Source organism: Sciurus carolinensis, chromosome 15, assembly GCF_902686445.1.
Source record: "Sciurus carolinensis chromosome 15, mSciCar1.2, whole genome shotgun sequence".
Classification (NCBI taxonomy): domain Eukaryota; kingdom Metazoa; phylum Chordata; class Mammalia; order Rodentia; family Sciuridae; genus Sciurus; species Sciurus carolinensis.
The window spans coordinates 44,092,593-44,109,189 of NC_062227.1; the positions used below are offsets into that span (position 1 = coordinate 44,092,593).

The 16,597-nt window shown below is 37.5% G+C and overlaps 1 protein-coding gene across 15 annotated transcripts in view; it reads left to right on the forward strand.

Annotated features, from left to right (window-relative positions):
• Positions 1 to 16,597, forward strand: part of Dtna (dystrobrevin alpha) — a 344,317-nt gene that overhangs the window by 258,825 nt on the left and 68,895 nt on the right. For all 15 annotated transcript variants that reach the window (XM_047525921.1, XM_047525920.1, XM_047525922.1 and 12 more), the window contains 5 exons: positions 501 to 586; positions 8,211 to 8,365; positions 10,996 to 11,101; positions 13,220 to 13,386; positions 15,686 to 15,810. In XM_047525921.1, the coding sequence (XP_047381877.1) occupies positions 501 to 586; positions 8,211 to 8,365; positions 10,996 to 11,101; positions 13,220 to 13,386; positions 15,686 to 15,810 (639 nt within the window). The remainder of the gene's footprint in view (positions 1 to 500; positions 587 to 8,210; positions 8,366 to 10,995; positions 11,102 to 13,219; positions 13,387 to 15,685; positions 15,811 to 16,597) is intronic.

Consider the following 16,597-nt stretch of genomic DNA (forward strand, 5'->3'; position numbering starts at 1 on the left):
CAGATTCAGAAATTGTGTGTAAGTGTGTGCATGTGTGTGTGTGTGTGTGTGTGTGTGTATTTCCAAAGCTTGTTTAAATAAATTATAGAGACTGCAATCATCATACACAAAAGAATCTTGTGAAGCTTAATATGAAAAGCATATACTGTTATTTAAATCCATAGTTAGCTAGTGTATATTTATCTGGCTAGCAGCCCATGTTTTGAGCAAGTGACATAGACAAAGAATAAACTAGAAGATTTTGATCTCTTGGAGAAAGGAAACATTGAATAGACAGTATTTCAGAAATGTGCTTTGAATTGTATTCACAACTTTTTCTAAAAATGGATGTGTTCATAAAATGCATGCAGTCACATACATATTCTGTGACTTCCACAGAATAGAAAATGTCAGACCTCATTACTGGAAATACTCCAAATGACATCATGTTCTGTTCTTTTTCTTTTTTCTTTTTTCTTTTTTTTTTTTTTTTTTTTTTTTTTTCTATTTTCACTAAACAGGGAAGGCCATGGTAAAATTTCAGTATTTGCTGTCAAAATGGCTTTAGCCACATTGTGTGGAGGGAAGATCATGGACAAATTAAGATGTAAGTTACTATTTCTTGTACCTCTCCTTGCTTTTCTCTCTTATGTACCATTTTTCCTCTCCTTTATTCCTACCATGTTCCCCTGACCATTCGTGTCTTTCCTCATTTCATGAGAGTTTTTGAAATGCAATCTTCTTTGAGCATGGAATTTTATCAAAGAAATGTTTTCATATTAGATAAATGTTGATGAAATTAACATTTTCCTTTACTTACAGATTATTATTATTTTTAACTTGCTGAATATTACCAGAGTCTGGCATTAAAATAAAATAAGTTATTCTTTCTAGTTTGTTCTACTATACCTTTATAGTGGTAGTTCATCAGTGTAAGGACAGGAAGGTCAAATTGGGCATCTTTCCCCTTTAAATATTCTAAATATCAAAGTTCCTGACACATTGCCTCATTTTTCTCAGCTAGGAACTCCACAGGTTCCAAAGCCCACCTTGCCAAGGTACAGGAATCAAAACTGCATGAGATAGTGCAGACAAAATTAACTGGATACCAATAAGAACATGACAACTAAAGGACATTGAGTGACTATAGGATTTATATACATGCTGTCACTAACTGTACATATTTTTAACCAACAACACTATGGGATTTTTCTCATTTCTCTGTTTTAAGTAAAGAAGCCATAGAGTTAAATTAAATCACATAGCTAAGATGGTACCAGGATTTGAACCCTGACTTTTTTCCAACACCACGGGTTCTCAAATGTTCATATGCATCGGAATCACCTGGAGGACTTTTTAGACCATGGACTTTTTTTTTATTTCCACCTCCAGAATTTCTGAGGTGGGACTGAGGAGCAAGAATCTTCATTTTTAACTAGTTTAAAATTATATTGGTGCTGCTGTTTAAAAGAAAAATTTCATTTCACCCTATCCCTTACACTAAATATTGTGAATCTGGTTTATAACACTGGATAGAAAAGGTAGCGCCATGGAGTTGGAAGCCCAGCGGTGTGACTCATCGCTGAGTTTCCCTATAGAACTTACTTCACATCTTTAGTCCTCAGCTTCCTTCCACATTCTAAATATGGGTATCAGAGACCTGGAAGGTCACTCCCAGCTACATCCATCTGTGACTCACAGCCTTGAGGCGCTTTTCTCCCCTGCTGCTTGTCAGCTTCTGAGTGTATCTCTTTTCTCTCCATAAGAGAGGAAGTCTGTAGGAAGATACAGAAAAACCCTTTCCTTCTTTGGAATTTCCCTATGCATGTTCCAAGGAGGTTTTCTCAATGGCCCAGGAGATAGGTGAAAGGGACCTCCAAGCCCCAGGCTTCCTTCACTTCCAGAAACTTCCTTTCATTGAAAAGCCAAATGCAGCCAGGATTCAGAGAAGCCCACCCAGACCTTATGAGGGTAAGTTTAGTTTGTCTTTAGTTATCCTGGAAGACATAGAAAAAAGAAAAGACATAGAAAAACTATCTACAGATAATAGCTCAAGTAGAAGGTGCTGCAACCAGTGCTTTAAAAAAAAAAAAAAAAAAAAAAAAAGTGTCTTCAGAGTAGTTCAGGAGGCATTTCTTTCAGGGTTAGGCTGGGAAGAGAAAGTTTAGCAAAATGAACCAAAGCAAAGCAAAGGAAGAAACCCCTGGGGGCCTTGCCTACTCACTTTGTGTCACAGTTGGCCATTTATACTGAGGAATCTTGAGAAATATTTTCAAATACTTATCCAATATCATGTTAATAGGTACCTGGATAAAAGAGTCTCTATTTAGTCAGCTTTTTCACTGCTGTGACTAAATGACCCGACCAGAACAACTGTAGAGGAAGGAAATTTTATTTAAGAGCTCATGGTTTCAGAGGTCTTAGTCCATAGAAGGCCAGCTTCATTCTTCAGGGCTCGGGGAGAGGTTGAACCTCATGGTGAGGAATGTGATAGAGGGAAGCAGCTCACATCATGGTGATCAGGAAGCAGAGAGTTCACTCACCAGATACAAATACATAACCAAAGCCACACCCCAATTCCTACCTCCTCCAGCCACACCCTACCACTTCAGTTACTACTCAGTTAATCACTCTCATAAGGTTAAGGCTCTCACAACCCAATCATGTCTCCTCTGAGCCTTCTTGAACTGTCTCTCACATGTGCTTTTGGGGGACACCTCACATCCAAACCATAACAGTCTCCTATTAATATAAGTGTGAGGAAAATTGATAAACCGGTTTTCTAAACTTCAGAACCTCTCCAAGCCATTATGTACCAAATGAATCTTGTGCCCCCAGGAACCCAGGTGCTCCCCATCTTCCCACTCAGCATTCTTCTTCCTCAGATTTCACCCCTCTCCTGCAGGGAAGGGGAGTCGCATCACACCCCACCCAGTCTTTATGTCTTATTGTCCATGGCACCATCTCAGACCAATTCCTAAACCAGTTGCTGGAAGAATAAAGTCACAACTGGGACAATCAAAATCAATCCACTTTCGCTTCCTGGGCCAGGAAGAGTCACTCCTTTCTCTTAGCCCAGGAACAAATACGGAACCAAGAAAGAGGAAGGGAATGGTTGTTAGGCAAGCATCTCACATTGTCAGCACAGTTCTGAAGCACAAACTGGTTTTGAGCTAATCCATACTAGTTCCCAGAGGCCTGTGGTTCTCTTGCAAACCCAGGAGTTAATATAACTGCTGTAGTACTTTCTCCTAACTCCATCCCATCATCCTCCACAAAGCCCACATACTACCTAGTGACCCAAGTCAGTCCCCCTCAGGACAGCGAAGGAAGCAATAGAGGCACGCATCCCTCCAGAGACAGACTAAATTCTCCCGCCTGGAAACACGCTCCACTGTGTCACTCTCCTCTTTGAGATCAGTAGGCCTGAATTAGTCTCATGTGTCCCTCTTCAAATAGTAATCCCAGGAAGACAGTTTTGGTGGGTTCCAGGTAACTTGTTTGAAAGCAATTTGACCAAAAACAACTTAATTAGAAGCAGTTTAGTTGGAAGAATCTCTCCAAAATGTTAGTCAAAAAAGAAGATCCTTTGTCACTAATAGTTCTAGGTTAAATGATAATTGACTGAAGGAGCAAGTGTGGGCAGATCCACCCACAAACAGCCATGGCTGCTTCTTGGTAAGTGGGATTATGGGTATTCTCTGTAGTCTCTGACTGGCTTTCATTTCAACAACAAAACAAGCAAGGTCATGGTTTTCTGCATTACTTTTGTAATAAGAAAAAGTAAAATGAAAGGATGTGGAATGTTTCATGGTTGGAAGGTTTTGTTTTACTTTCTGTAAATTTTTCTAATTCACTTTAAGCCAATGGAACAGCTGTGCTTGTTTGGTAAATTTTTTTTGTATTTCTGTGCAGGGGGATGAAAGATATTTAGTTTGTTCCAACTTTTGTTGGTGAGCATAGAGCAAGAATAATTGCCTGAAAATAAATTATGAATTAAAAAAAAGGAGAGAAAACAATAAAATTAAAGCTAATTTTTAAAAATGCTTTTAAATGCATTAAAAAGGGCAACAACTCCATTTACTAATACACAGAGGCATCAACTGATACTCAGAATGTTCACTGTGTAACTCCCGGGAATATCATTGAGCCAGGCTAGGGAAAAAAAAGGGCACCCCCTGCAGCTGTGTGACATGGCACCCTGAACATAAACTGACCTCATCCATTCCTTTTATATGAAATTGTTCTCCATCCGATTGTAAACTACTGTTTTAGAGGGTTCTTCTGCTTTGGGTCTCCTGGACAGTCCTAAGGATCTTGAGGAGTTCTAAATCCACCGCTGTAAGCCTGGGATGTCATGTGCTCTTCTGTTGCTTCTGAGGAGAACATGCTTTCTTTGGTTCAAAAGACTAGCATCATGGCAAACAGCTTGTATTTACTGAGTATCACTGAACTGATCGATCTGCCTCCACAAATACATTCAAGGTAGTGTTTCTAACTCATTGGCTGTTAAACTCTAATGTCTCCCTCACCCTCCTTTGGACATAACAAAACTTTCAAAACTTCTCAGGTCTCTGACACACATCCCATGCGCCCTTGTGTGCACCCTAGGACCTGCCACAGGGCCTACTCGAAGATCCATGCTTGCTGTCCTCTTTGAGCCTGTGCTGAGTCCTGATCCCATTTCCTAGAGCTCACATTCCTCATTGGTGCCTGACTAGCCCCTAACTAGCCTTTACACTACGTCCTGACCTACTCCTTCCTCTGAGAACCTCTCTCAGCTCCTGTTGCATCCGTTCATGCTACTGTTCCAGTATTCACAACATGAGGTTATAATCCAGGATGTCCTATGATGCACTCTGAAAGCACTTCTCTGTCACCCTCTCTTCACGGAGGTCTCCCAGTGGGCAAGAACTCCATCCTGACCTTTTTGTATATTCACTGCTGAGCACAGTTTCATATGCTTAGTATGTGCTAGGGGGGGGGTTATAGTTGAATGAGTTCAGTGACTGCAAATTCTTCTAAGTGTCCATCATTGTGTGGTGCTATAGGAAATACAAAGGTTTAGCGAGTGATTTGGAACCTTATAGAATATCCTAGTGGGGAGGAAAAGCCTAAATATGTAAAGTCAATGGCAGAATTATGCCATATGAGATTAATAATAAAAATAGCAAAAATGTTCATACTGTGTCCTATGTGGCAAGCATCATTTCAAGTGCTTTATTTCCATTTGCTAATTTAATCCTCAAAGTTATCCTCTATGTCATATACATGCACATAAATATCGAAGACATTTTACCTAAGCTGAAAACTAAAGTAAAAATGAATATCGTTTTGGTATCTTCATAGTCCCCTCAATTCTTTTTGAAAACCCGAGCAGCCATTAACAGGTCACTTCCAATTAATCCCATTGACCTAGCACTAGTTTATCTATTGCTTGCAGGCACAAATGAGGTTAATTAGTTTTCAAGTGTGTGGAAGGTCATCATTGGTACTCTTCTTTTGCTCTAGTTAGAGATGTTTTCAGAATTTTTTCAGTAACTGACTTGAAAAGCCTAGGTTACTTTTCAAAGTGTGCCCTGGAAAATCAGAGCCTGGAAGATAATCAGTAAGATCCTGTTAGAACCAACCAAACTGCCCCCAAACAAACAAGATGGCTGCTTTCAAGAGAAAATCAATTTACCTTTCCTGGGATTATTTTCTCCCTTTTGATCAGAATTCTCCAGCTTCTATATTTGGAATTACAAAACAGATTTTGCAATTGGCAGCTTCTTTATTTATTTGTTTTTTGACTAATTATAATGAACTGTGAGATAAAATTCACTATGTAAGCAACATTGTGAGGTAAATGAGAATAGCACTGATTTTTTGTTCAGATAGAATTTGTTTTTAAAAAATTGAAAAATAAAATTTTATGTTTGATAATGTACAACATGTTTTGATGTTTAAATACATTATCAAGTGGTTACATTCAACCAGTTAATATATGCATAGTTTCAAAAATACAATATATTATAATTAGCTATAGTCACCATGCTGCTCAATAAATCTCTTAAATTTATTTCTCTTCTCTAACTGTAATTATGTATCCTTTGACCAACATCTCTCTACCTTCCCTCCTCTCTAATCATCCCAACCACTGGTAACCATTGTTCTACTCTCTACTTCCATGAGGTCAACCTGTTTAGACTCTACATAGGAGTAAGACCATGTGATAATTAACTTCCTGTGCCTGACTTATTTCACTCAACATAATATCCTCCAAGTTCATCCATGTTCTTGCAAAATGTCAGAATTTCCTTTATTTTGTAGCTGAATAGTATTCCTCTGCATATATATCACATTTTCTGTAACCATTCATCTTTTGATGGATACTTGAGTTGGTTCCATATCTTGACTACTGTGAATAGTGCCACATTAAACCCAGGAGTTCAGCTATCCCTTCAGTATAATTTCATGCCCTTTGGATATATATGCAGTAGTGGGATTGCTGGATCACATGGAAGTTCTACTTTTAATTTTTCACATTGTTCTGTACTGCTTTCCATAGTAGCTGTACTAATTTCTATTCCAACCCACAGTGTATAAGGGTTCCATTTTCTCCAAATTCTCTCCAACACTTGTTTTTGGGTTTTTTTGTTTGTTTGTTTGTTTGTTTGTTTTGCTTTGTTTGTTTGGGTTTTTGGTTTGTTTGGGTTTTTGGTTTGTTTTTGTTTTTGTTTTTTGGTATTGGGGATTGAACTAAGGAGGGCTTAACCACTGAGCTACATCCCCAGCCCTTTTATTTATTTATTTGTTTTTATTTTAAGACAGGGTCTTGCTAAGTTGCTTAGGGCCTCCCTAAATTGCAATCCTCCTGTCTCAGTCTCCCAAGTTGCTGAGATTATAGGCAAGCCTGGATCTTTTGAATTTTTGATAATAACTATTTTTACTAGAATGAGGTGTAATTGTGGTTTTGTTTTGCATTTTCATGATGATTAGTGACACTGAACATTTTTAAATAACTATTGTATATGGTATGTCTTCTTTTGGGAAATATCTATTTGGTTTTTTGCCCATTTTATAAATAGGCTATTTGTTTTATCACTATTATATTGTTGAGTTTCTTATATATTTTGGATATTAACCTCAGATAGAATTTCTGTAGTCTTGTAATTAATAAACTATTCAAAATAGAGTAGAAATAATTTAGAACTGGAGTATTTTAAGAAAATGAGAGTTAATTCACATCCTTAAAATATAATTTAATAAAACTCCATAATATGCTTAGTACCTGATTACAGTATAGAAACAATGTTGTCCAATTACATTTGAACCTGGAAAAATTAAACCCAAAATGAACAGAGTTTAGCACACTGGACTTAGAGCATTTATCCCAGCAGCTGTGCTGGAAACTAGTGACAATTATGTTATCATGATGATAAACTAATAGTAAACCCTTCTACCCGATAGTGATTTCTAAAGAGGAATTCTAAAGCACCTTGGGAAATTATGCCATTAATATTCATTAAGTGGACACAGTAGTAGAAACTGATGATCAGAGGTTCAGCGAAGCCAGAGGCACTTTGGAGAATAATCCAAGACCCTGACGTTACCTCATTGATCATCCACAAGTTTCCCTCCTCACTACATGAATCAAAAGACCCTTCTGCGTAAATCAAACGCCTTTCACCCAGAACCCTATGATTTATAGGAAGTTTTCTGCTTCTATGGGCAGTTAATCGAGTGTTTTTGTTATATCTTTATTGCTATTGCATCTTTCATTTTTCAGATATCTTAAACCAAAACCCAAACATTTTGGCAATAATATAGATGAAAACATTGCTAACCAGATAAATAGATACACCCTTACACCCCAACTTTGGAGTGCTTCTCTTTGTATATTTCAAATGAAGTCAGCCCATTCTACACATACAAAAATCACCCCATCAGGTTATATATCAGTAAATAACCGAGTTCAAAACAAAATGTGATGTTCTCTGTCTTATCAAGATATGTTAATTTTACACAAATAGCCAGTTAATGTTATGTGCCAGAATCATCTACGAAAAGAGCAGAGAAAATACCATACCAGGAATATTTAGCATAAAAATTAGCTTTTATACTATTCTTTCATAAAGATAATATATTTAATCTGGAACATTTTTGTTATATGTAGCAGATGTGTTGACCAGAACAGTAGAGAGTGTTCATGTGATAAATAAATATCTTCATCCTTTCCCTTCCATCAGATATTTTCTCAATGATTTCTGACTCCAGTGGAGTGATGGTTTATGGACGATACGACCAATTCCTCCGGGAAGTTCTCAAACTACCCACAGCAGTTTTTGAAGGTCCTTCATTTGGTTACACAGAACAATCAGCTAGATCCTGTTTCTCCCAACAGGTAACATTTTTAAGGAAATATCTCTCAAATAGCCGATATTCTCTTTCTGTGTACAGTTCCCAGTCACAGGTGAGAACAAATCTTTCTTCATGACAATACCCTGGGTGTTTCTTCCAGCCTCTGACAAATGACCTCTGAGCCAGTAACTAACCTATCACAACCTGGATAATAACAATAGCTGATGTTCACTGGCCGTGAGATAGGTGCCACACTAAATTCTTTACTCTCTTTGTCTAATTTAATTCTTACAACAACCCTAGGCTCTTGGTATCATTATTATTATCACTACACTTTTGAAATGGCTGAATTGTCTCTCAGTCCCACATAAGACACAAGTCTGACCCAGCACCAGACTTTACCAGTGTTCAGCAGAGGAGAAAAGAAAGGAGTTTCTTTACATCCCGCAATGTGATCAGGGCAGCCCAAATTATGGCAGACAACTGCCTAAGTCTTCCATGATATGACACACTTAGGGTTCCAAATGATGTGTTTTACCGGACCTGGCATGAGAAAGCTGCTTAGATTTGAGGTCCTTCCATGTTTATACCTCTCTGGTCATGTAGAAAGACTATATGCAGCACAGTGATAGTATATAAATCCATAAATTAGTTTGCTTAGAATCTTTTAAAAATCCAGACTAACCAGTTATTCCCTCAAAATTCATTGCATACTAAAAAGAATTGTGTGTGATATTTCCATGCTAAAAAACATACATAAGATGAGTGCATAGCAGCCTCTAGAAAAATGCATTGACTGTCTAGCTAGTAAACATCATCATTCCATGTACCTTGTGATCTGGAAGGCCAAAGCTGCATAGGCATCTCTAAGAATCATGAATTTATGTGGACTCATAAATGCATCCATACTGTTAGTAAAGAAGACATGGTTCACTGCACTAAATGCTAACTCTCCTGTGTCACCCCACTTGAAGGTCCTTTCTGACCCTCCCCAATCTCCTGTGCTCCTCACCCAGGCAGGTTTATGTGCTCCTGTGAATTCATTCCTGCTTCCCTCTGCCCCCAGTGACAGAATACCCCTCTTTCAATAATTTCCCTTTGGAGTCCTGTTCCTCCCTACCCAGCCTCCCTAATCCCTGCCCAGTTTCCCTTATGCCTACCCTGCCTCCTTTATCCCTACCCTTCCCAACCTCCAGCAATCACTCTTGCACTCTCTTCTTCTCTAAAATCAAACTTTTTAGCTTCCACATGATTGAGAATATGCAGTATTTGTCATTCTGGGCCTGGGTTTTATTTTATAATAAAAGGAACTATATACTCAAAGAGAATTATATGATAGTCCCATGCTAAAAAATTTTAAATATCCCATAGACTGTCTCATTTTATCATCATTTGTATATTCTCAGCGATAAGAAATTGATACATGTAGAAATCATAACATTTTTGGAAACTTCCAGAGTAATTTTTAGCCAATGGGGTGAAGGATTAAAATGAATAAAATCCTTTGAAGTACAAAATGAGGTAACCCAAATTAAGAATAAAAAGATCAGCTAATTTTTGTCAATATTTTTATAATAATAGTTTAAAGGATGAAAGTCGCAAAGTGTTAAAAATACTTCATTAGAAAAAGTTCACACCCAGTGGTAATTTTGAAAGAGAATATTCCTTTAGACATATAAATTCTAGTAGCTTTTTAAAAAGTACTTTACATAATATATATTTTAATAGTAATACTGATATCAACCCTATTGAAAACTTAAGCCATTATGAGGAAAAACTAAAATTATAAATTTCCGCTGATAATAAAAGTCTAATGAATGAGTCCCAAAACATTCGTTTAGTGAATGAATTACAAGGACTAGTTTAAGCTATAAGTCTTAAAAATACATTATATCTCTTTGGGGACTGATTTATTATTTTAAAATATTGAAGTTCTTGATATTCTAGTTCAAATTTTCAAAATATAATAATTTCTGCTTCTAAACATGTAATTTTTTATTCATACTAATACACCATATATTTTAATATAACTTTTTTATTTTTGTCATTTTGAGGGAAATTTATAGATATGACACATCCCTTTTCTATAGCAGAAAGGACCCAGATGAGGAGACAGAAGGAGTCTGAATTGAAAGGAAACCTATATACAGAGAGGAAACAAAAGAAGTTTTTAAAATTTAGAACATTACTCCCAATGGAATCTCCTCCTGGTCTTACATAATAGAGCCATTCACTGTAGTCACTAAATATTGAGTACTTAAGCAAGTTGAAGAAGCTTGAGAAGGAGCCGTTTGCAAATTTAGAAGACTGATGTGGGAATTATAGAGTGTGCTGTGGTGCACTATTGAGGATAATTCTGTGGAGAATTTTAATCTTTGTCTTTTCCTGTCATATATGAAAGTGAGGTTTTTCCATTGATGATGCTAGTGACTCATCACTAGTATCCGGTGGTGGAGTTAATCCAGTCTCATGTATGTTCCCGTGCATGAAGCAGTTGATGTGTACATTTCTGAACTAGTTTAATAACACATTTGGCAAGTTATATTTCTTAATAAATCAGAGCCTAATTGATGTTCTATGCCTTTATCTCCAATGATATTTACATTGCAGGTAAGTTAAAATGATTCTCTGTTCTAAATTTTTGCAATTTTTTTTTTTTTTTTTTTGATGCAGAAAAAGGTCACATTAAATGGTTTCTTGGACACGCTCATGTCAGACCCACCCCCTCAGTGTCTGGTCTGGTTGCCTCTCCTGCATCGACTGGCAAATGTAGAAAATGGTGAGCAGTTACTGCTGAGCAAAGGCAGTTTTTAAAATTACTGAAATCAGATCACCAGCTGTACAGTTATTAAGACTAAGAACTAATTTATCTCCTTAATAAAGCCTTGTAGGACCACTGCAAAATGAGAATTGTCAGTTCTAAAAACTTATTAAATCTCATCATGCACCTCTCAGTTTTGTTCAATAGAAGAGTCTCAATAAGGAATGTGACATTTTCTAGTATGTTTGAGATCTGACTTTCCAATTTTGCGTATGTGGCACTATTTCTTCCAACACAGTCAGCCAGAAATATGTGGTTGAGATGGCAAAAAATTAAGTGATAGCACCTTGCTAAACTTTAGTCATATGCTCCAAATTGTAAGCTTTCAAGAATTATACGTATGTTAAAGATGAGAGTAATGAAATTTTCATAGCATTTTTCAAAACAAAAAAGTATTTCTAGCATAAAAGTATTTACTTTTAGTATATACAGATTGAAATGTGAAATATATAAGACCAAAGTTAAAGAAATTTAAAACACTGAACAGTTTAGTACTTCCCTCTAATCTTTAGGTGTTATTTATTATCTAATTAAACTTTGAAATTTCTTCCGACTTGAATAGGACATAATTTATCCCATGTCTCTTACTAGAATCTCAATCTCTATTTACTTCTTTAGTAGATATTAGGGCTCATTTTAAGTTCTCATTCAGAATTTTGGTCTCTGATTTCATTATCTATCTTAGTTAAAATTTATGAATCTATCCTGTTACCCATGGGCAAAATGGAAAGGATGAATTTACTAGTCTCTGCCATTACTAACAACCGGATTTTTTAAATGCTTCTTATTCATATGCAGAAGTAAAGAGTAATCACGGTTCATATTATGACACAGGATGAGTTTAGTCACTGTTTGCAGTTGCAGGACCAGTCATTTTCCAGTTGTAAAGCTCTTCTTTCATTTCTGCCATCTCACTGTTTCCTGTTGCAGGAGATCAGTTTATTAGGCACTTGTCCCAGTACAGTTGCTTGAGATCAAAGCCCCCCTCCTTGTCTTTCTTTCCCCAGAGTCAGGAAAGGGGCTTAGGATGCTTGTTGAGAAGACAGTGCACCCAGAACTTCTTAGACCTTTGTTTTCACACTGCTTTTATCTTAATTTATCCTTTTTTTTTTTTTTTTTTTTTTTTTTTTTTTTTGTGGTGCTGGGAATTAAATCCAGGGCCTTGTGCATGTGAGGCAAGGACTCTACCAACTGAGCTATATCCCCAGCCCTTCATTTATTCTTATATGCATTTTTATTTTTCCTGGCTGGTTAGCCAGAGAATAACTTTACCAAACACAAGAACTGGTGTGCTGTTGTTGCTTTAGCATCTTGAGCCTAGAGAATGTAGACCATTAAATGGATTTGATCATTTGTTAGTTTCGAATCTAAAATATTTTACCTTCCCTAGTTAATAATTCTTATTTCCTGCCAAAGAAAGGTAAGTGTGTCTTGAACCCTCTGAAGTAGAACTACATTCAGATAATTTACATGTCTTTTGGGGTCCTCTCCACCTGTTTCAGAGAAGAAAAAATATGTTAGATGAAGCCAGTGCCACTCTTGAATAAGCTCATTTGCCACTCCATTTTTTTAAAAAGTAACTGAAATCTCTCGTCCACTTTTTCTACTCCTCCCCCATCTCCCTTTCTTTTTCTTCCTCCCATTTTCCATTTCTTTGATATTGGCTCTTTACCCCCTGGACAGTCCACTGTGTCCATCCATTCTGCTTCTGAATCTTTTTAGTGAGCTATGCTGGTCTCCAGGAGACAGAGAGCAGTTTGGGGGAAAAGCAAGTCAGTTTGAGTAATTTATATTCTTGTAATGTAAGAGATGAAAGTGGAAAGAGCCAATGGCATTACAGAGATCCGCGTAGCTAAAAGGACACCTATTCTCCATCTCATTTTATCCCCCCCCCACCCACATGCATGGAAAGGTAGTGAGATTCCAAGAATAAACTAAATGTTCTCCTGAGCCAAATGAACCGTCCTCCAGAATCATGGCACACAGCAAACAAACGCAATTCCATTTAGACCATTCTCCTGGTTCTCGTTCATATTGTTGTTTTCTTGGGTTTCTCTTCATTCACTCCCTGCTCAGTCTTCCATCCGGTTGAGTGTTCCTACTGCCACAGCGAGAGCATGATGGGATTTCGCTACCGATGCCAACAGTGTCACAATTACCAGCTCTGTCAGGACTGCTTCTGGAGGGGGCATGCCGGTGGTTCCCATAGCAACCAGCACCAAATGAAAGAGTACACGTCATGGGTAAGGCAAGGTTCCTGCACCGTGGGATGTGTGAGTGTTGCGTGGAATGAAAGGGAATATCAAGGATAGTGACAGTTAAGGGACAGGCTGAACTTCTACTCCTGTTCTAACATTCCTGCCCGCTTCCCCGCTCTCCTGCTTCCTGGGATCTCTTACTCATTCTGTCTGAACCCAGTGACCTAAGACTTAACTATAGGAAGATTCAAACCATGTTGCTTCTTGGACTATAGACAATTCAGTACTGATTTAAATAACAACTGCACAGCAAGCATCTTCTGGAAGACATTCTTATTTTCACAGTAAGTTAAGGGTTTTTCCAAATTTTATTTTGTTTCGGTTTTGCGGAAATTGCTGAAACATATTGTTATTTTCACTTTTCTTAGATCCCTGAGTTCTTCTGAGTGCATGAACAGAGTGCTAAGGAAAAAAGTATAAGAGTTTGGACTTATTATTTCCTTTTATTTTTTTTCCCCCAGAAAGTGTGGAGGAGAAACTGTGGTTATAATTAGCAAGTCAACTTTTTATGAATAATGTGAGTGACCAGCTTGGGAAAGGTTACATGTGAGTGTCCATGTGATAGATGTATTCTCAGGAGCACAGGCTCTGGGTCTATGAGAGAAATTTGGCTCACTCTGTGTGCTACTATTTGAATGGTTTGCACTTCTCTGACTTCTATCTCAGTTCAACTCAAAGTTCTAGCAATGTTGCTCTTGTAGCATATACTGTCAGCCCTGCCAGTCCCTCTTGAAGTAGTTCTGTTACAAAAAAATAATGCATAGCTGTATGAGTTTTCTATATGTAAGTGTATTTCAATTCTGTCTATAGTCTTTATTCAAAGGGTAACTTATTCTTTTTTAAAAATTCCTCAGAACATGCATCTTAAATGAGAATGTTCCTTCTTGGAATTATTATAGGGAACTGATATTCATTCTAACCTCATTAATAGTTCATCTCCTGTCGTATTTTTACTTTGAGTTCTTCACTAAGGCAAAGTACATGAGAGCTTCCTGCCAGGTCATAGCCACCCCTCGCTATGAGTTGTATCATGTACTGAGGATAGATATGTGAACACAGATCATAAACTGCAATTCAGCACAGAAGATAGAAGCACACACTTTCTGTGTTGTCAACATATTATCAGTTTCCAGACTTCTATTCCAGATCCTACAGGGTTGATGTTTGAAGACAAATCATTTTTTAGTTGTTTTTATGTACATGCTTAACCACAAAGGGCGCCTCTTTCTTAAGTGTGGTGTACTCTAAAATTGTATAACAGGATACTGTCTACAAAGTTGGATCAGAACAAAGTGCCCAGGGCTTGTGGGAGAAGCTCTATTGTTGCTGGTAACTTAAGAGCTCTAAGAATCACATCTCCTAAGAGAAGCCAAAAGAGAACTTCTCAACAATACTGTTAAAAAATGAGGGCAAAAATCACTTTATTATATTAACAATTATGAACTCCAGGTGTCAAAGGAAGTACCAAAATTATAAATGGCTCCTCACAGAAAGGGAAAATTTGGTTAGGGATTTATTATATGGATAAATATTTTATCTTACAGAAATATGTTACATGTTTATAATTTTGATGGTGTCACATTAAGAAAAAGATTCCATCAGTTCAAATGAAAAAGGTGGCACAATGCTCTGGGCAGAACGTGAATTTTAAATTTGAGAGATGGGGATTGTAGTTCCACTTTTACTTCTAATTGGATGTGTTGGGCCACACTGAAAACACCTTGCACCTGGATTCCTGCCAAACCTTCTGCTCAGCTCCTTCGTTCCAGTCCTGTCCCCTCAAAGACATCTTCTGTTCTTAAGTGGGAACAATCTTTCTAGAGTCAGGTATCATCCTGTAATCCCTATAAAATCTTCATCACCTTCCTTTGCCCATGAGACAAAGACCCAGGTCTGAACGTGCCATGGAGGGACCTTGGTGACCTGCCTCCTGCTTTCCTCTCCAGAACAGACTGTTCCTCCTCCTCCTGCCTTTCTAGTTGCTGTTTCCTCCATCTGAAATTATCTTCCCAGTCCCCTGGGTTTTTGTCAGAAAGGTTCCTCATTAAGTGCCCATGCTCAGTAAATGCTTCCATTTATCACAGCATTTGCTGGCATGAAGCAGCAGGCGTTAGGTACCCCGTGGCTTGTCCAGCAGTCTAGTCCAAGCTTCCTGACTTCGAGCACTCAGAAAGGATTTCTTGAACATGAATGAATGAATGAGTGAATGGCTATTATAAAAAAAATTATAAAATGTTACATCATGGTTAGTTGTTATCACTTCTCCTTTTCTTCTTCTTTCCAGAAATCACCTGCAAAGAAGCTGACCAATGCATTAAGCAAGTCCCTGAGCTGTGCTTCCAGCCGTGAACCTTTGCACCCCATGTTTCCGGATCAGCCTGAGAAGCCACTCAACTTGGCTCACATTGTGTGAGTATCTTTTCCCCCGGCCCCCACTCAGATTAAGATTAAAATCTTCTTCACTGACACCTGTCTGGAACCATACAGAAGCAATTTCATATCAGTTGTCAGAGACCAAGTTTTAAAATTTATTCTTTAAAAAAAAAAAAGAATCAAAATAATGCCATGATAGGTTTTTCTTGTTGACCTATGCAGTTCTTCTACCTGACTGTAAAGTATGCAACACTAGCATAATTCTCCTTAAGGTGAAAAACGTTCAAAAAGCTTAGTTATAAAATATAAATGTTAGTAGGGTTTTCACAATTGGAAGTTAATGCTCAAGGAATTACCACAGTTTTAAAAAATTTAAGCATATCATACCTTAATAGCATATGCACTTTGAGTCCCAAATCTAAAAACCCTGTTTCATTTCTCTGTGGAGCAGTCATCTTAAAATTAACCAGCAAATCTAAAAATTGTGGTTTTTTTTTTTTTTAATTTCAAACTACAAAACTTTAGAAAATTCATGGTCTGCTCATGAGAAGGTTAAAAGGGAGAACTGGTGGGAGTCCTCATCAGTTCACTCTCCCCCAACCCAAAAAGAAGAATTCTCCAAAGTATGTGTGAGTTTGTGGACTGGAAGTTTGGCCAGTGATTGAAAGAAAGTGCTTCTCCCTTGGGTGAACTTGGAGTCCAAGGAAAAATGCTCCTTGTCTGCTTCTATACACAGTTAGGAATTGTGTACTCACAAGGAGTCTCTGGAATAGACGGTTCCTCCTCCTTATAAGCCACCTTTGTCCAGTGGGACCTGCCACAC